This window comes from Hypanus sabinus, chromosome 7 (genome assembly GCF_030144855.1).
Source record: "Hypanus sabinus isolate sHypSab1 chromosome 7, sHypSab1.hap1, whole genome shotgun sequence".
NCBI lineage: Eukaryota > Metazoa > Chordata > Chondrichthyes > Myliobatiformes > Dasyatidae > Hypanus > Hypanus sabinus.
In genome coordinates this window covers 147495960-147517752 of record NC_082712.1, presented here as the reverse complement: position 1 = coordinate 147517752, position 21793 = coordinate 147495960, and the positions used below count along the sequence as shown (strand labels likewise).

Sequence of the window (21793 nt, the reverse complement as noted above, 5' to 3'; positions counted from 1 at the left end):
TTACCTTCGCCACTTCATCTTCGGGCACATGTAGTACCACATCCAGGCAACTCATTTTTCAATTAATTTGACAGCATAAAAGAGCATTCCATCCTTTGCCTGTGCTAACGTTCAAAGAAAGAGCTGCTCACTTTGTCTCAATGCCTTATACCAATACTCTTACACAATTTTCTTTTACAATTGCTGTTTTTTTATAGTAGTAACAATGAACGTACCTTGTAACTTTTTTTCCTCGAAAGGGCTCATTGTCTTCTCAACAGTGATCCCCCAACCTCCGGGCCACGAAGCATGCAGGGGTGCAGCAGTAGCCGGAACGCACCTGGAACATCTTTAAGGAAAACGCCGAAATAAGCAAGCTAAGTCTGCTCTGGGCCGACTTCTACGTGCCGGGCGGCATCTAATTAATTAGCTTGTTTATTTCCGATTTTTTCTTGAAGATGCGCTGGGTGCGCGCCGGCTACTGCTGCACCCCTTCGTGCTTAGCGGCCCGGAGGTTAGGGACCACTGTTATAAAAAAAAGGCTTAAATTTTTATTTGTTTATTCATTTAGAGATACCGAGTAGAACAGGCCCTTCCGGTTCTTTGAGCCGCGCTGTCCACCAACTCCGATTGAATTCTGACCTGTTCACGGGAAAGTTTACGAAGTCCAATTTACCTACACCTAGTCTTTGGACTGTTGAAGGAAACCGGAGGACCTGGAGAAAACTCGTGCTTTCCATGGGGAGGACGTACAGAGACTCCTTACAGAGGACAGCACCACTGAACTCCAAACTTCGCCGCCGCAAGCTGCAATAACGTCGCACTTTTCTTCATTGCTGTGACTTTCAGCTTGTATTTACTTGGAACATACAGCACAGAAGCAGGCCATTTGGCCCCAGTGAACAATACCGATATTAATGCTTCACATCAGCCTGCTCCAACTGATCGTAATGCACACAAAATGCAGGAGGATCTCAGCAAGCCAGGCAGCATATATGGAAAAGAGTAAACAGCTGACGTTTCAGGTTGAGACCCTTCATCAGGACTGGGGAAAAAAAGAGATGAGGAGTCAGAGTAAGTAGGTGGGTGGACGAGAGGAAGATAGTAGGATAGGTGAAAGTGGGTGAATAAAGACCTGGGCAGTCAGTCAGTGACAAAAACAAATCAGCATATGTTTTTAGCTTGTTATGTAGCTTCCATTTAAATTTACAGTACTTGCACCCTTGGAGTATTATATTTTTATTGTAATCATTCTTTGGAAAGAATAAACTTTCAAAAATGTCCATTTTGGATGCGTAACTGGCAATTTTTTTGTGGCCTTTAGCTTTGGTCTTTCCACCTGGAACCATTCTCCCATTTGTACACAGCATCAGGCCAGGGTGATATCATCACTGACGAAGAAAGGTTAAGCTGGAGATTTCAGCCTCAGCACCTTCACTCACCTGGAGGTTCAGCAGCAGGACAACACTCTGCGACACTATGACGTTCAAAGAGAAAGTCATCAAAAAATTGAAGTGTCATTACAGAAATGCTGGCACCTGGTTGGCTGGAGTGTAGGCATCTGATTAGTTAGTTTCTTCTTCTTGAAAGGTTTAATGGTGATTGTCAGAACAACATAAGGTATTTTACCACCACCTACCAGGAGCAAAGAGACAGAGAGTACACCCCTGAAACTCCCACCACACCAAAAAAAACCTCAAATAATATCAATAATTCCAATGTTTATCAGAAAGTCAAATATGCACATTTACGTAGGACGGCAGTGATATCATAAACACTTTCCATGGTAAATTGTGTCTGTCCCAAATAACTCAATTTAGCATTTAGATGTTTCCTTTGCACCTCGAACAGCATTCAGACAATCCATGGTGCGCTGTTTCTTGACAAGTGTTCTCTCTGTAGTTGGGAGAAAATTAATAAATGTCTGAGAAGAACAAAGCCAGATTTAGAATCTAGATGTGTAAATGGACAAAGTGTAATGAACATGATGGGTGTGCTCATAGAACATAGAATAGTACAGCACAGTACAAGCCCTTCGGCCCAAAATGTTGTGCTGACCTTTAAAACCTGCCTCCTATATATCCCCCCACCTTAAATTCCTCCATATACCGGTCTAGTTGTCTCTTAAATTTCACTAGTGCATCTGCCTCCACCCCAGACTCAGGCAGTGCATTCCATGCACCAACCACTCTCTGAGTAAAAAACCTTCCTCTAATATCCCCCTTGAACTTCCCTCCCCTTACCTTAAGCCATGTCCTCTTGTACTGAGCAGTGGTGCCCTGGGGAAGAGGCGCTGGCTGTCCACTCTGTCTATTCCTCTTAATATCTTGTACACCTCTATCATGTCTCCTCTCATCCTCCTCCTCTCCAGAGAGTAAAGCCCTAGCTCCCTTAATCTCTGATCATAATGCATACTCTCTAAACCAGGCAGCATCCTGATAAATCTCCTCTGTACCCTTTTCAATGCTTCCACATCCTTCCTGTAGTGAGGTGACCAGAACTGGACACAGTACTCCAAGTGTGGCCTAACCAGAGTTTAATAGAGCTGCATCATTACCTCGCGACTCTTAAATTCTACCTCTCGACTTAAGAAAGCTAACACCCCATAAACTTTCTTAATTACCCTATCTGCCTGTGAGGCAACTTCCAGGGATCTGTGGACATGTACCCCCAGATCCCTCTGCTCATCCACACTACCAAGTATCCTGCCATTTACTTTGTACTCTGCCTTGGAGTTTGTCCTTCCAAAGTGTACCACCTCATACTTCTCCGGGTCGAACTCCATTTGCCACTTTTCAGCCCACTTCTGCATCCTATCAATGTCTCTCTGCGATCTTCAACAATCCTCTGCACTATTCACACCACTACCAACCTTTGTGTTGTCTGCAAACTGGCCAACCCACCCCTCCACTCCCATATCCAGATTGTTAATAAAAATCACAAAAAGTAGAGGGCCCAGAACCGATCCTTGTGGGACACCACTAGTCACAACCCTCCACCATGACCCTCTGCTTTCTTTAGGCAAGCCAATTCTGAATCCACCTGGCCAAACTTCCCTGGATCCCATTCCTTCTAACATTCTGAATGAGCCTACCGTATGGAACCTTATCAAATGCCCTACTAAAATCCATGTCGATCACATTCACTGCACTACCCTCATCTATATGTCTGGTCACCTCCTCAAAGAACTTTATCAGGCTTGTTAGACACGATCTGCCCTTCACAAAACCATGCTGACTGTCCCTGATCAGACCATGATTCTCTAAATGCCCATAGATCCTATCTCTAAGAATCTTTTCCAACAGCTTTCCCACCACAGACGTAAGGCTCACTGGTCTATAATTACCCGGACTATCCCTACCACCTTTTTTGAACAAGGGGACAACATTCGCCTCCCTCCAATCCACCAGTACCATTCCCGTGGACAACGAGGTCATAAAGATCCTAGCCAGAGACTCAGCAATCTCTTCCCTCGCCTCATGGAGCAGCCAGCAGAATATTCTGTCAGGCCCCAGGGGCTTATCCGTCCTAATGTATTTTAACAACTCCAACACCTCTTCTCCCTTAATATCAACATGCTCCAGAACATCAACCTCACTCATATTGTCCTCACCATCATCAAGTTCCCTTTCATTGGTGAATACTGAAGAGAAGTATTCATTGAAGACTTCGCTCACTTCCACAGCCTCCAGGCACATCTTCCCACCTTTATCTCTAATTGGTCCTACCTTCACTCCTGTCATCCTTCTGTTCTTCACATAATTGAAGAATGCCTTGGGGTTTTCCTTTACCCTATTTGCCAAGGCCTTCTCATGCCCCCTTCTTGCTCTCCTCAGCCCCTTCTTAAGCTCCTTTCTTGCTACCTTATATTCCTCAATAGACCCATCTGACCCTTGCTTCCTAAACCTCATGTATGCTGACTTCTTCCAACTGACTAGATTTTCCACTTCACTTGTCACCCATGGTTCCTTCACCCTACCATTCTTTATCTTCCTCACCGGGACAAATTTATCCCTAACATCCTGCAAGATATCCTTAAACATCAACCACATGTCCATAGTACATTTCCCTGCAAAAACATTATCCCAATTCACACCCGCAAGTTCTAGCCTTATCGCCTCATAATTTGCCCTTCCCCAATTAAAAATTTTCCTGTCCGCTCTGATTCTATCCTTTCCCATGATAACGCTAAAGGCCAGGGAGCGGTTATCACCGTCCCCCCAGATGCTCAACCACTGACAGATCTGTGACCTGACCCAGTTTGTTACCTAATACTAGATCTAGTATGGCATTCCTCCTAGTCAGCCTGTCAACATTTTGTGACAGGAATCCGTCCTGGACACACTTAACAAACTCTGCCACATCTAAACCATTGGAACTAATCAGGTGCCAATCAATATTAGGGAAGTTAAAGTCACCCATGATAACAACCCTGTTATTTTTGTACCTTTCCAAAATCTGCCTCCCAATCTGCTCCTCGGTATCTCTGCTGCTACCAGGGGGCCTATAGAATACTCCCAATAGAGTAACTGCTCCCTTCCTGTTCCTGACTTCCACCCATACTGACTCATAATTAGGATCCTGCTACATTACCCACCCTTTCTGTAGCTGTAATAGTATCCCTGACCAGTAATGCCACCCCTCCTCCCCTTTTCCCCCTGCTCTATCCCTTTTAAAGCACTGAAATGCAGGAATGTTGAGAATCCATTCCTGCCCTTGTGCCAGCCAAGTTTCTGTAATAGCCACTACATCATAATTCCATGTATGTATGTATCCAAGCTCTCAGTTCATCACCTTTGTTCCTGATGCTTCTTGCATTGAAGTACACACACTTTAGCCCTTCTACCTTACTACCTTTACACCCTTTATTCTGCTTCTCTTTCCTCAAAGCCTCTTTATGTGTTAGATCTGGCTTGACTCCATGCACTATACTTGCAGTTCTCGCATGACCTTTATCCTCCTCCACCTCACTATCTGCTCTAACACTCATAACGTTTTCACAAGAACTGAAAGACGGCTCAATAAAAGTCAGTATTGGGCACAATGGTGCACCTTGTAGATCTGCTGTCTCATAGCTCCAGCGACTCGGACTTAATCCTGAATTCCAGTTCTCCATGTGACCCCAAGGATTTGAAATAGAGAGAGGGAGATGGATATATAATTAAAAAGAGAGGGGGGGGGGGTAAGGGATATAGCGAGAGAAAGAGTTAGAGAGAGAGAGAGACAGAGAGAGAGAGAGAGAATATGATTTTCCTTTGGGGGGGTCAAAGACAGAATTGATATAGTTCTGGTTAATAAGTGGGAAAGGCAACATCACATTAGCAGAGATATTTTGTGGGTCACACTGAATATTGAGGGGAAGAAAGAGAAACACATTTTCAATGGAAATTACAGGGATATGAACGAACTTGGTTGAGCTTTGTTGGCTTTGACTTTGACCAGCGACCAATCCGGATGCTGGAAGTTTTGAGGGGAGGGGATTTCACTCAGGTCCACTGCCTGAATAGAAAAGGGAGCATTAGGTTGCAACAGTGTAATAGAGCTTTGACTAGTGTTTGGGATTGATTAGCAAGAGCAAATTAAAGGAAGGCAGGGGCACGTGCAGCGGCCATTGTCTCCGTGGACAGAGTCAGAGTAGTGATCTTGAGCCTTTAGTTCTTCAAGGCTTCAGTCAGAGAAAGCAAAAAAAAAGCTCAAGGTTAAGTTTTTTTTTCTCCTTCCCTTCTTTACATCTGCTCAGCTAGGATAGTAGAGATGCCAGGCAGGACAGTCGAACGCTTCTCCTGTGGGATGTAGGAAGGCAGGGAGACCTCCAGTGTCCCTGACGACTACAACTGCGAGAAGTACATCCAGCTGCAGCTTCTAACAATCCATGTTAAGGAGTTGGAACTGGAACTGGATGAACTTGGGATCAGTCGGGAGGCTGAATGGGCGATAGATAGAACATATAGAGAGGTAGGTACACCCAATGTGCAGGACACAGGAAACTGGGCGACAGTCAGGAAGGGGGAAGGGGTTAAGTAGTCGGTGCAGAGCAACCCTATGGCCAACCCCTTCAACAAGAGGCATATCACCTTGGATATTGTTGGGGGGTGGGTGGTGTTTGACCTGACAGTGGTTGGGTCTGGCTCTGTGACTCAGTAGAAAGGGGGGAAGAAGAGCCACATTGTGCTAATAGGAGAATTGTTAGGGGAACAGACAGGAGTTCTGTGGGTGAGAACGAGATTCCTGGATGGTATGATGCTTCTGGGTGCCAAGGTCTGGACTATCTCAGATCGAATCTTTAGTATTCTTAAATGGTGGTCCATGTAGATACCAATGACATGGGGAAGACGAGTGACGAGGTTCTGATCAGGGAGTTAGGTGTAAGTTAAAGGGCAGGGCCTCCAGGGTTGTGATATCAGGATTACTACCTGTGCCATGTGTTAGTGAGACAGAAATAGAATATGCAGCTAAGGAGTTACTGTAGGAGGGAGGGCATAAGATTTGGTTCATCGTGCTCTCTTCCAGGGAAGGTGGGACCTGTACAGAAGGGACTGTTTTCACCTGAACTGGAGGGGGACTAATATCCTAGCAGGAAGGTTTGTTAATGCTGCACAGTGGGGTTTAAACTAGACTTACAGGGGGATGGGACCCAAAGTACCAGAACAGTTAGGGGAAAGGTTGTGGAGGCAGATGTTGGTAAGACTTCAGATAAAGTTGTTAACCAAAAGTTTGAGCACAGTGTGTCTGGCATCCTGAACTGCATATATTTCAATGCAAGAAGTATCGTTGGAAAGGTGGATAATAGTGCTGAAGATGAGGTAGCTGGTTTACAAACAGAGGCAATGTGTAGTGAGGAGAGGCTGTTGATAGTGCAAAATTCAGATAAATAAAGTGTAAAAGAGAGGCAAGAGTGGATGTCAGAATGCTGGAAAATGATGCTGGAGAGTTAGCAGTGGAGGACAAGGAAATGGCAGATGAACTAAATAAGTCACTGGGACTGGACAAGATGTACCCAGGCTACTGTGGGAGGTGAGGGAGGAGAATGCTGAGCTTCTGGTGATGATCTTTACACCATCAATGGAGTCAGGAGAGGTTCCGGAGAATTGGACGCTTGCAGATGCTGTTCCATTATTCAAGAAAGGGAGTAGAGATCGCCCAGGAAATTATAGACCCGTGAGTCTTATTTCAGTTGGTTGGTAAGTTGATAGAGAAGATCCTGAGGGGCAGGATTTATGAATATTTGAAGAGGCTTAATATGATTAGGAATAGCATGGCTTTGTGAAAGGCAGGTTGTGCCTTACAAGCCTGATTGAATTTTTTGAGGATGTGACTGAACACATTTATGAAGGTAGAGCACTAGATGTAGTGTATATGGATTTCAGCAAGGCATTTGATAAGGTACCCCATTCAAGGCTTATTGAGAAAGTAAGGAGGCATGGGATCAAAGGGGATCTTGTTTTGTGGATCCAGAACTTGCTTGCCCAAAGAAGGCAAAGAGTGGTTGCAGACGGGTCATATTCTGCATGGAGGTCAGACACCAGTGGTGTGCCTCAGGATCTGTTCTGGGACCCCGACTCTTCACGATTTTTATAAATGATCTGGATGAGGAAGTCAAGGGATGGGTTAGTAAATTTGCTGATGACGCAAAGGTTGGGGGTGTGGTGGATAGTGTAGAGGAGTGATAGGATACAAAACTGGGCTGAGAAGTGGCATATGGAGTTCAACCCAGATAAGTGTGAGGTGATTCATTTTGGTAGGTCAAATATGATGGCAGAATATAGTATTAATGGTAAGACTCTTGGCAGTGTGGAGGATCAGAGGGATCTTGGGGTCCGAGTCCATAGGACATTCAAAGCTGCTGTGCAGGTTGACTCTGTGGTTAAGAAAGTATACAGTGCATTAGCCTTCATCAACTCTGGGATTGAGTTTAGGAGCTGAGAGGTAATATTGCAGCTATATAGGACCCTTGTCAGACTCCACTTGGTGAACTGTGCTCAGTTCTGGTCACACTACAGGAAGGATGTGGAAACCATAGAAAGGGTGCAGAGGAGATTTACAAGGATGCTGCCTGGATTGGGGAGCATGCCTTATGAGAATAAGTTGAGTGAACTCAGCCTTTTTTCCTTGTGACAGAGGATGAGAGGTGATCTGATAGAGGTATACAGGATGATGTGAGGCATTGATCGTGTGGATAGTCAAAGGCTTTTTCCCAGGGCTGAAATGGCTAGCATGAGTGGGCACAGATTTAAGGTGCTTGGAAGTAGGTACAGGGGAGATGCCAGGAGTACGTTTTTTATGCAGAGAGTGGTGAGTGCGTGGAATGGGCTGCCAGAGATGGTGGTGGAGGCGGATACAGTAGGGTCTTTTAAGAGACTCCTGGACAGTTACATGAAGGTCAGAAAAATAGAGTGTAACCCTAGGTAATTTCTAAGGTAAAGGCATGTTCGGCACAACTTTGAGGGCTGAAGGGCCTGTATTGTGCTGTAGTTTTTCTATGTTTCTATTTTGCATCAGTCTTCATGGTGGAAGACACTGGCAGTATGGTGGAAGCACCAGGAGTCAGGGGTCATGAAGTGTATGAAGTTACCATTATTAGAGAGAAGGTTCCAGGGAAACTGGAAGATCTGTAGGTAGATGAGTCACCTGGACCATATGGTGAACACATCTGGGCTTTGAAAGTGGTGGCTGAAGAGATTGCAGAGGCATTAGTAACACTAAGAAACACTAGATTCTAGAATGGTTCTGGAAGACTAGAAAATTGCAAACGTCATTCTACTCTTCAACAAGGGAGAGAGGCAGAAGAAAGGAAACTATAGGCCAGTAAGTCTGACCTCAGTGGTTGGGAAGATGTTAGTGTCGATTATTATCATGTATTCTTAGGCACATGATAGTCAGCATGATTTCCTCAAGGAAAAATCTTGCCTGACAGATCTGTTGGAATTCTTTGAAGAAATAACAAGCAGGATAGACAAAGGAGAATCGGTTGATGTTGTGTACTTGGATTTTCAGAAGGCTTTTGATAACATACTACACATGAGGCTGCTTACCAAGCTATGAGCCCATGGTATTACAGGAAAGATTCCAGCGTGGATAAAACAGTGGCTGATTTGCAGGAGGAAAAAAGTGGGAATAAAAGGAGCCTTTTCTGACTGGCTGCTGGTGACTAGTGGTCTGACAGGGGTCTGTGTTGAGACCAATTCTTTTTACATTATACGTCAATAATTTGGAAGATGGAATTGATGGCTTTGTTGCAAAGTTTGCTGACGATATGAAGATAGGTGGAGGAGCAGGTAGTTTTGAGGAAGTAGGAAGGCTACAGTACTTAGACAGATTAGGGGAATGAGCACAGAAGTGGCAGATGGAATACAGTGTCAGGAAGTGTATGGTCATGCGCTTCGACAGAAAAAATGAAAGGGTTGACTATTTTCTAAACGGAAAGAAAATACTAAAAACAGAGGTACAAAAGTGACTTGTGAGTCCTCGTGCAGGATTCCCTAAAAGTTGACTTGCAGGTTGAGTCTGTGTTGAGGACGGCAAATGTGATGTTAGCATTCATTTCAAGAGGAGTAGAATATAAAAGCAAGACGTAATGTTGAAACTTTATAAGGACTCACTTGGAATATTGTGAGCAGTTCTGGGCCCCTTATTTTTGAAAGGATGTGCTGAAACTAGAGGGGGTTCAAAGGAGGTTCACGAAAATGATCCCAGGATTGAATGGTTTGTCATATGAAGAGCATTTGATGGTTCCATGCCTGTATTCACTGGAATTCAGAAGATTTAGAGGTGACATCATTTGAATCGTATCGAATGGTGAAAGGCCTTGATAGAGTGGATTTGGAGAGGATGTTTCCTATGGTAGGAGAGTCTAAGACAAGAGGACACAGCCTCAGAATACAGTGGCACCCTTTTAGAATGGGGATGAGGAGGAATTTCTTTAGCTAGAGAGTGGTGAATCTGTGGAGGTTTTTGCCAAGGCAGCTGTGGAGGCCAAGTCTTTATGGTAGAGGGTGATATATTCTTGATTCGTCAGGGCAAGAAGGGATAAGGGGAGAAGGCAGGAGACTGGGGCTGAGAGACAAATTGGACCATCTGTGATGAAATGGCAGAGCAACTCTAATGGCCTAATTCTGCTCCTATATCTTATGGTTTAACTATAGATGGATAATAATGGAATTTGCAATTAAGTTGAAAATTCAAATTAATTATCAGAGTACATGTATTTCACCATCAACAACCCTAAGATTCATTTTCTTGTGGTATATTCAAAAAATCCAAGAACTATCTTCTGGGTTAAGATGGTGCTGAAGAAGCCCAGTAACTACTTATCAGTAACAAACAAAACAAAGAATACAACTAAATACTTTATTACTGCACTTTTTCTGGTAAAATTTCTGGTAAACAATCATTGCAAACGATAGAAAGGAAAGCGGAGATGTGGCAGAGTTGGGTAAGGCCTGTCCATCAAAACTGAGAGCAAGAAAGGCTCGAGGTTTGATCGATCTAAGAACCAGGGTGATTTGGAAAGGTTGAGTATGGGCTGAAATGGTGGGATCCTGGCCCAGAACCTATCAAAGTGACAAAGCCCTGGTCCTACAGTGAGGAACTACCTGATGTTTGGTTGATTTAAATGCTAGGTCCAATTGAAAAGGCAGGGTGTCAGGACCAAAAGCAAGGGTTAGGCCGGTCCTGCTTGCTGCTCAGCTCTGCGCTGAACTGAGGCAGAGTCTGTGGCCTGCTCCAGCTGCTTAAGGCTTTGTGTCTGTAGACTCACTTTTGTTCTGAATGCTATTTGCTTTCTTTTATTGTTTGCATGATGTGCTTTCTTCCTTCTCTGCACATTGGGTGTTCGACTGTCTACATTTTTAATGGGTTCTTTTGGGTTCCTTTATTTTGTGGCTGTCTGTAAGATGAATCTCAAGGTTGTATAATGTATACATACTTTGATAATAAATGAATTTTAAACTTTGAACCATGATATAATCAATGAAGGACCGTACCCAACAAGGTGGACAAGCGGCCAATTGTAAAAGACAACAAACTGTGGAAGTACAAAAGAAAAATTAAATAATGCTAATAATAGTAATAATAACAATAAATATTGAGAACGTGAGATGAAGATCCCTTGAAACTGAGTCCATAAGCTGTGAGTACATTCCTGTGATGGGGTAAGTGAAGTTATCCCCACTGGTTCAAGTGCCTGATGGCTGAGGGCTAGTAACTCAGCGCTGATTGTGGATTTCAGAAAGGGTAAGAGGAAGGAATACATACCAATCCTCATAGAGGGATCAGAAGTGGAGAGAGTTGAGCAGTTTGAAGTTCCTGGGTGTCAAGACCTAACCTGGTCCCAACATATCGATGCAGCTATAAAGAAGTCAAGACAGTGACTATACTTCATTAGGAATTTGAAGAGATTTGGTATGTCAACAAAAACACTCAAAAATTTCTATAGATGTACCGTGTAGAGCATTCTGACAGGCTGCATCACTGTCTGGTATGGGCAGGTGGGGGTGGGGCTACTGCACAGGACTGAAAGAAGCTGCAGAGGGTCGTGAACTTAGTCAGTTCCATCTTGGGTACTAGCCTACAAAGTACCCAGGACATCTTCAAGGTGCGGTGTCTCAGAAAGGCAGCATCCATAATTAAGGACCCCCAGCACCTGGGGCATGCCCTTTTCTCACTGTTACCATCAGGTAGGAGGTACAGAAGCCTGAAGGCACACACTCAACAATTCAGGAACAAATTCTTCCCCTCTGCCATCCGATTCCTAAATGGACATTGAAGCTTTGGACACTACCTCACTTTTAAAATATATTATTATTTCACTTTTTGCTTGATTTTTAATCTATTCAATATATGTATACTGTAATTGATATATTTATTTATTAATTTACTTGTTTGCTTATTATTTTTTTCTTTTCTTCTATATTATCTATTGCATTGAACTGCTGCTGCCAAGTTAACAAATTTTATGACACATGATAATAAACCTGATTCTGAATCTGATTCTAACTGTTTCTGAACCTAAGGCTTCTATAGAGGCTTCCAATCCCAAAATTGATTTGGGATAATTTTAGAGCAGGGGTTCTCAACCCATTTTTTATGCCATGGACCCCTACAATTAACTGAAGGGTCTGTGGATCCCTTGGTGGGGGTGGGGGGGAACCAATGCATTAGAGTAAAGGGCAAAGGAAGGGAGGAAATGAGGCATTCAAAAGAAATTTGATTGATTTTATATTTTCAGCTCCAAATAAATGAGATATTGCTGGAACTTGTTCTTCATGTAAGTTGGGGCAAAAGTGAGGAATACTTGGGGATCACTGGTTATCGGATCATAAGGATTAGACTGGCAATTAGGTGCATTTCCATCTAAGGAGAAATTATTGCCTGAAGGCTAAATTCAACAGAATAAAGGATGATTTGATCAGGCTAAAGTGGAAACACCAGTTGGTCAGGAAAACTGTAACAGATCTTTTAAGAGGCATTTTGAATATACGCAGGTTCAGTACATTCCCACAAGGAGCAGAGTCAGAAGTCCCTAGATGACAAAAGAGATGGAGAATATTATTAAAGATATAAAAGCAGATGCAATGCATGCCAGGTCAATAATTCAAATGAGAACCAGGCTGAAAGGGGAGATGATTAGAAAAATAATACAAGTAAAAAGAGAACGTAAGTGTCAGAAAACAATTAAAACATAACAAGCAGCCCCAAGTTTTCTATTACACGAGAACAGTAGGTAAGAGGAGATATGGGGCGAGGTATGGAATAAGAGGAGGTATGGGGCGAGTTGGAGATCAAAGTAATCAATGCATAGAAGCAGAGGGCTAGGTTGGAATATGTAAATACATTGGCCAAAGTCACGTTTATCGACACACACAATGACAACCTGTACATGTACAGGTTCAGTGAAAAGCTTATTTGCAGCAGCATCCCAGACACACATAACATCAGAGGAGTACGCTGCCATACCACAATCAAAGCAGAGGCGACAATCATCAGTGAGGTGGTACTGGATAGACTGCCTTTGATCAGGGTAAGTACCAGCCTGAATGGGATGCATCTGAGGTTGCTGAGGAAAGCTGTGGTAGATATTGCATCATTTTCCAATCTGCCCTAAGTAAATGGACAACGTCAGAGAACTGGAAAATGGTAAATGTGACACCCTTTTTAAAAACAGATCACAAAATAGACCCACAAGTTAGAGACTCATCAATTTAACATCTGTAGTGGGGAAGTATTTAGGAACAATCACCGCGGGAAAAATGGACACTTGAAGAAGTTTAAGCTGATAAAGGAACAGCAAATCATCTTGACTGACTGAATTTATTGATAAGGTTTAGAATACACTGATAAAGTTAATCATTGGTTAACAAAGTGAAGATTGCAGATGTTATCCATATGAATTTTCAAAATACATTTGACTGAGGCTTAAATAAGCTGCTGGTTAGCAAAATAGATACAAGGGAGAGAGAAAAAGATCTTGTGGCAAATGACACTTTCCTGGATTAGGGAATGGTACAGAGTGGAATTCCTCAGGGGTCAGTGATTGGGCTGATCCTCCCTGTGATGTATGTTAATCACATAGATAGAGGCACATATGGTTCAAGAGCAAGCAAGGTGGTGCCTTCAACAGAAGGAGAGAAACAAAGAATAACACAGTAAACAGTAACACAGGGAGTGTGAATTGTTCTACTTTGGTAGAAATAACCAAGACACAATACTAGTTTAATGCTGCTGAGATCGGCTAAAGAGGCAAGAGCTGTTAAGTGGTTAGCAAAGCATTTGAGACCCTGGGCTTCACAAATAGAGGAAAAGCAGGGAGACTCTTGTCCTTCAGATCATACCTTTTATTGTGTTTGTTCATGGGTTTCAGGCATGGCTGGCAAGGCCAGTTTTGATGTCCATTTCCACATGTTATCTCAGAAGATTTTGCAGTGGCTTGGAGTTGTATCTTGGGAAGAGGAGACAGATTTCCTCTGCTAAAATACATCAGAGAATCAGTTGTTCTTTCACAACAGTCTGGTGATTTCATGGTCACTCCCTGCTGACAATAATTTCCAGAATTTTATTAAACACAGTATATTTATTTAAGTCCGTCAGGAATTTGAAATTGTACCTCTGGATTGTTCGTCTGGTAACTGTGATATCATACCACTTGGCGTCTGTGCTCTTTTCTATGATAATCATAATCCATCCAAGATAAAACAGCCGAGCTGGGCTTGGAGAAAGTAATGTTGCCATAACACGTAGAGAGAATGCCTGCAATATCAACTGCTGATTTTCCTCCAAGGTCAGTTCCTCTACTGCTCTACGTGCTGCATAGGGAGATTCATGTTGACTTTGAGTGGAAAAGACTTGGGCTCACTGTGAAGAACACCTCCCAATCTTTATTCCAGCTGAAGTCCAGAGAAATTGTTGAGTAGAGGGGCAGCTGCATTTAACTCATCCAGTGTACACTATTGGTAAATTTATTACCTGGTAATTCTAAAAGGCAATATTTTCCATCAATACCTGACATGTACTTGTGATTATTTAAAATTCCCACCACATGGGAGCTGGCATAAAAGAGAGCCACTGCATGAATCAGAGGACCTGGTGGGAGGAGTGGACGGCTGTCTGATTTAAAAGGCCACCAGCAAATCACATTGGGAGCTACTGCTTTGGAACACTAGGCAAAGTTGTAGTTGACTCAAAAACCTGACAGTGTCAGAGTGAATTGCTAGCAAGTCAGGGAGAAATGAACATAGAAAATCTATGCAACTAAAATGTGCAGGCTGGCATGCAGATGAGATAGTGGTAATCTAGAAGGAAATAACCATGATCCCCCTCACTTTCTAGTCAACATTTTTAAAGACAGGTGGATGGCCTGACCAAGGAAGCATTCACAACATTTAAAGAAAGGACACAGGCACTGAGCCGTTGTGTCCTCAGGCTGGAGAATCTGGAATGAGGGAATTGTTCAGGACAGATACATCTTTCCTCATTGTAGTTTGAGTCAACTACAGCTTTGCTTCATGTCTAATCATTGTTTCAAAGGAGTAGCTCCCTAAGTGATTTGTTGGTGGCCTTTTAAATCACCCGGCAATTCTACTCCTCCCAGCAAGTCCTCTGATTCATGCCCAGAGATACAAGTGCTCAGTCACCAAATACATTAAAAGGTGAGATCAACAGGCATTTGAAAACCACAGGCAATTGAGATATGCAGGGATTTGACGGTAAAAGTCAGTGTGAAGGCCAACTTCAGGTACCACCTTTCCACATAGCGGACTATATTTAAGGGGAACTGAGGCCTACTGCTGCCTCTTTGCCTTATGCTCCTTTCACTTGGGAGAAGAAATCTTGTGGTGTGTGTACATGGCGATGTTAAGTATTCCACCGTGGTAAGCAGCAACATTTCTTGCATATGGTGGTAATGTAAACCATAAATATATCTGTTTTACTCAATTCCCCAATCATTTAAATCTTCACAAAGGAAAGAAAACTCACAAGGATGGAAAAATATAGGCCTGCTAAGAAACTTCCTCACTGTTGCCACAGAGGAGTTACACTTGCACTTTGGTGCCCTTAAGGGTCAAAATAAAGGCTCCTGGAGAAGAACTCATACTGATTGCCAAAGCGAATCTCAAATTTCAACTTGTGTGTGAGGTAATTCTGAAATTAGTTCTTATTATGTAACTTTACAGCCCAAATGGCCAAAGATATGATCGTACCAGAACCTGGAAGAGGCATTAGTTAGTGAGATAAACAAAAATTCAAATAAACACATATATTAAATATATTATATTTTCAGATAGCAAGAAAAAAGTGAAAAATAAGCATTAATTTCATTTATCTATCATACAACCCTTGAGACACAATTGTTGGCCTAGTGCCAGGCCTTATACTTGCCTGAGAGCGTTAATACAATGTTTTCAGATTCACAAAGCAATTAATTTAATCTTCAATCCATCTTGAGTCCCTACAGTAATTATTCTTTCAGCTAATATCACACAGATGTTCAGATTTAGTATGTTGTTCCACGTGGTTTGCTGCAGCTTGGTCTGTAGACTGTAAATGCTCCTGCTTTGATCTGTAGAAAGCCGGTGTCTTATTTTACCTGGACGTGAAAGTACGAATAAAGTAAATCTGCCATCTGGTGGCCATCAGCAAAATATCAGCAGACAGAGATCGTGGAATTGAATGAATTTATTGAACTTGCACTGAAGTTGCTCACAGTTATATTACAAGGGGATGGGGGATGGGTGGGTACATTTGATAGTTGGTCTGTTAAATAAGTATTTTTTTTCTCCAAAGTACAAAATAGGAAGGATATCAATATAAGTATTGCTTTATTTCTTCCCCTTCCTGCTTGTACCGTCCATGTTGTAGTCCAGCCTTTTTCCAGAGGTACAGTGTAAGGAAGCATTAGTGTGTGCACAGAGGAGAGCAAGAAAGAGGACAGAGCATTATGGGAACAATTACAGCAACATCATGCAAAGAAAAAACCATGTCTGACATGCACACAGTTATACAAGATAAATTCAATAACAGTAACTTCCAGTGGTCCAAAGTCCATTGTTATTTTGCTTATGTACAAGAACTGGTCCAATAATTTTACCTGTGGAACACACACACTGATATGAAACTAACAAATAGCAATATAAGGTAATCATTTCAGACACTACTGCTATTCTACATTCTTAAATTACTGTTTGCTTTTTAAACATATACTACAAGTTCTTTGAATTGGGACAGAATAAGTTAATATTGTTCACAGAGCTCTGATAAATTGGACAAAATATTTTTTTTTCCTTTAATACAGTAAGTGTTGCCTCTATAAGTCATTCACAATGAAAGACAACATTCATACACCTAAATGTTCTGTTGAATTACCGGGGTTCAATAAATAAGATCAGAAAGGGGGAAAATATATATAAAATGTCCACAATAAATGTAGCCTTTTACATTGGTGGGTGGTCAAACCCCCATGATAGTAAACCAGCAACATGGTTCAGTCGAACATGGTGCCCTTGTGAAATGAAGAATATATATATATATTATATACACATATATATTACCCTGAAAATAAATAATACTGACAAACTTATAACTGGCAACACAGTGTTTGAATCTGTTTTTTTTTCTCTACAGCTAAACAAGGTGTCACAACTAGACAAACAAAATCTATACAGAGAGAAGGGGTGGAACACTTGTTCGTGCTTTACTTGTTGCTGCTATGTTGTCTGACCCTCGGATCTCTTAACCAATCAGCAGCAGTTTCACCAAAGTCCTGCTTCAACAAAGAAAGAGTTCACTGTAGCTGCCGGAGGTCCTGTTAATGTGCAGTGCAGTTTAGTTCATCCCCTCCCCTCCCCACCCACCCCCATTTTCCCCTCTCTGGTGGACATTCTGCTGCTGAAGAGTGTCAGTCTCTCCCAGTAATTCCATTTCTTTTCCTGGGATGCAGCAGCTCCGGTTTGGTCAAGTGTTAAGCGTCAAAAGGGCGCCAAGTTCCCACATGCACCAAGATATCAGCTGCCTCTCCTTCGACAAATGTCCGCAGCCATAGGATTCACCAGAGGAGATTTAACAAGTTTTCTGGACAATTCCTGGCAGTAGAGTGGAAATAAATCAGGTCATCATAAAACGAGAGCAGCAAAAAACAGGGAAACAAATGTTGTAGAGGGGCTTGTACGTGCTAATCCTCAGTTACATACAATCATTCCGCCATACAAAATCTGTCTATGGACACTGTACCGAAGTTGTCTGGTATTTACATCCTTTTAGAACATGGGACTAATTCTAAATGGATTTAAGGTTGTTCCTGTGTCCCAATACTTGGCACCATCTTTGCCTTCTCTTTCCCAGCTGGAAATTTAAGAGTCTCCTCTAGAACCAAAGTCAACAGAATCAGAATCATTCCGCTTGCTGTTTGTACCATGTTTGGTTGGCGGATGAGCTACATGCCCATTGTTCTTCTCGTCTGAAAAAAGTTGTTTAATTACGTCAAAGAAGTTACTCAATGGGCTGCCTGGGTACACAAACAGAAAGAAAGAAAGAACAAACAAACAGATGAACAATGGGTCACGAGAGAAGTGAAATGAGATCCATAGCCACAATGTGCCTGAATTACAAAGTATTGTCCCCACTTGAGCCCTTTGAAGTCATAACTACTTTGTTCAGTTGGCTGGTTGTTTGGAATCAACAAAGCCCAATGCTTCACATAACTTTATAGATAAAATTTTTTAAGTGGCTTTGGAGTCTCAGTTTTTCTACTTGAATGGAATTAGTTGACGGAAAGAATGGAAGAGAGCACTGAAGATGCTGGAAGGGCACTGGAGGAAAGGGTGTTGCTGGGAAACATCTAGTTCCTTCTGAGGACAATGGGCACCAGACCTGGTGTAGCACATCATTTAACACTGAAGCTCAGCTCTGTCACATCCTTCTAAACTGTAATTTTCTTACCAGTACTAGAGATAGAGAGGGAAAGAAATAGGAAATTTAACCCTCTCCAGACCTTTTATGTCGGCAGACTATTGATTAGGAAGCGCAGTGTTTTACAGAATCCAGATCTATGTTACTAAATGTGACTGAGTCAAATGAGTGCATGTTGTTTCATATATCACTAAGGTTTTGAACATATTTAATGCTTAGTATCTCAATGCTACTGAACTATTTTAGGCAATTTCTTGAACTGGTTCCCATAATATGCCATACCCTTAACCCCTGACACCATTACTTAAAAGCAGAAGCTATTTTAATTAATATTCTGTATGACCAAGTTTATGACTTAATAAAACTGACAATTAATTTGCAAATGCACATCCATAGCAATTTCCATTATGATTGCCATTTAATTTTATTCTTGAAGGCCAAATTGCAAAATATGTTTCCCATTGTGGAACTGAATTTCATGGAGCAATGGCTCTTTGATCATTAATTATACTCAGTTTAATATTAGGGTTCCAGCTATACTGAAGAATACATATATTGGCATTTAGTGAAGGTGGAACTGAACTGAATTTTGATGATCAAGCTCATTCCTTGACCACTGACAATGACCCTTGCTTCACCGCTTCCACAAACCAAATGTCTGGCAACATTCACCATCCACATCCATGCCAAGGAAGTTATTATTTGGGCAAGATAACAGAGGCTCACTGTTGCTTCTCACCATGGAATGTGTTTGAAGAGGAGGAAAGGAAAGAAAGAACAGACCAAACTCATTTTTTACTGAATGCATATAATAATCATCCATTATACACCATGTAATTAAAGTTTCTTTAATTACATGGTTTAATTCTTTTGGATTTTTTAATAAGAAGAGTAATGTTTTCATTGTTTAAAAAGATTTATTTTCAAACTTTGTGTTTCTATTTGACATGATCTCTCCTAACACACTGCTTGAACTTAGCCCCTTTTTTTGCAACATGGGGAGAGATCAGAAAGTAGCCAAAACACTATTTGGTTCATAACCCAGAAAACGTTGGGGGAAGTCAGTGCTGGAAGCTAATTGCCAGCACTCAAAAATTGCTAAAATATATCATGATCAAGTGGCCAAAAAAACTGCTAAACACAGATATGGAGATTCTGATCACACCAACAGTACTGTACTTATTGAATCTGACAGTGATAAACAGGTTATTAATACATTGATTTTTATAAAGATTTGTTTTGATGGGGAGGGAGGAGGCTGAGACCAACAACTAGTTAACTACTACCTAATCAGCCCTTCGGTTTACTATGAAAACTGGCCTGTTAGTAAATCTTGAACTATACCACAAAGTTTTCTGGTTAAAATAAAGACTAAGAAATGAAACCAAAATGTTCCTTATTTTTTCAGTTAAACTATATTATTCAAAAATAATATTATTCTATTATTTATTCATTAAAACAATACTGATTTGTTGCAGATTATTTTTATTCTGCTGTTAGTTGCAGATGATTTTGATTTTCTCTGAACAAAACCAGGTCTCGTTTAGGATTATTCTGCAATCAAATTATATTCTTTTCACTCATTGATTTAAACTTTTCTCCTGTCACAATAAGAGGAATAAAGAGCTGAATAGACTTTGAGCACTGTAAAGTAGTATTAATGTTAAACAAATCTACACCATTGGTGTGATAAACTGGAATATGTTCTCCCAGAATGGAGCCTTCCATGTCCCAAAGCTGATAGGGCTAAGGACCAAAATTCAGGATTGGCTTCGGAAAGAACATTCAGGCAGAGTTGATCTGAGGCGATGTGATAGTAAGAGACAAGGTTAGAGACTGGGATTGTAAACTTAATATAAATTAGACTACAGACCCAAAACATGTCAGAAAGAGGACTCTTACACCTTATGCATGTTAGGGAGGCACTGTCACCCCAGTTCTGCAACAGGAGCACTATCCAGCAGCACAGCCTCATTATTTTGGCCGTTGGAACACAGATAGCACTCAATTATTCATTATCCATTTGCCGGTTTGCAGCTCAAACTGCCACTGTTGTTTCCCAGTGGTGACAGGTTTTTTTTGCTGTGACGTTCTTAAGTCTGGATTATGTTTGCCAAGTGTTGTACCATTTAAAAAAACAATCTCTCCACTACCTTATTGGATTCCAGCTGCTGATTCCACAGCCGAGGTTTTTAAGCTATCTTTCACATATCCACCTGTAATAAGTAATTTCATCCCAATTCCATCCCAATTTCACAGTAAATTTTGCTCTGGAGGTGAACGATTTGCAAAGTTCTCTGTAACCGCCCAAGAAAGTGACCTCAGAAGCTAAACAAAAGCATCAGCACTCTCTCCTCCCACCATGTAGTTCCTCAATTGATGCTATCTGAAGGAAAGCAGCCAAAAATCACAGAGTTTTATTTTCATACACATACATGCAAAAATCAACAAATCTAACATCTCTTTAAGCATCTCTTTCCATGGATGCATCCCAATTTAATGCCTATTTAAGGCATTTCTGGTTTTAGTTCAGATAATGGCCTCTGCACTGGTTATATTTCACAGTTCTAATCTTGTTTCATTTTCTCTCCTGTGTCCTCATTACTTACTCCAGGAAGATCACCAGTGATTAACAATCCTCTCTCAGCCGCTACCATCTCATGTCAGCCAGCTTCGTATGTAACACATACTTCTCATATTGTCCCATGTAGCCATTCAGTCAATCAAATCTAGGCTGGCTCTGTAAGCATTTTGGTCAGTTCCATTCCCTTGTACTTATACATCTCTGAAATCGACTCTCACTCATGTGCCCATCAACGTTACCCTGATGTTTCTGCTAACCACCTGTACTGGGGTTAGTTTACAGCAAATCAATAACCTACCAGCACAACCTTTGGATGTAGGGCAACCGACACGATCACAGTGAAAATGTGTAAAGTTCACTGCAATAGACATCAGGATTGAACCCGACAGTATTTACAGACATATTTGACCTCTGCTTCTCCAGTCTGAGGTACCCATCTGCTTCAGGAATGCACATTTGGTACCAGTGCCCAAGAATAGCATAGCGACTTGGCTCGCTGACTAGTGTCTGGTAGCTCTTATGTCAACCATGATGTAGTGCTTCCTGAGTCTGGTAACAACATGAGTCAACTCATGCTCAAAGATGAGCTGGATCCACTCTAATTGGCTGACTGCTACAACAGGTCAATGTCAGAAGTGATTTCTCTGGCTCTTCACTTTGCTCTGGATCTTCTGGAAACAGGAAGTCATACTCCAATTCATTGACCACATCTCAGGGTTCAGTACAATCATCCCATCAAGCTTTCAGACACAGGCCTCTGCACCTCCCCCTGCAACTGGATACTTGACTTCGTCACAGGCTGACCTCAATCACTGAGGACTGGTGGCAGCA

At 41.8% G+C, this 21793-nt stretch overlaps 1 protein-coding gene across 1 annotated transcript in view; it reads right to left on the bottom strand.

The window, feature by feature from the left end:
* Positions 1–16141: 16141 nt before the first annotated feature.
* LOC132397309 (serine/threonine-protein kinase BRSK2) overlaps positions 16142–21793 on the bottom strand; it is a 967719-nt gene continuing 962067 nt past the window's right edge. The window contains exon 21 of the mRNA XM_059975930.1: positions 16142–17552. Coding sequence (XP_059831913.1) covers positions 17530–17552 — 23 coding nt within the window. The 3' untranslated portion in view covers positions 16142–17529. The remainder of the gene's footprint in view (positions 17553–21793) is intronic.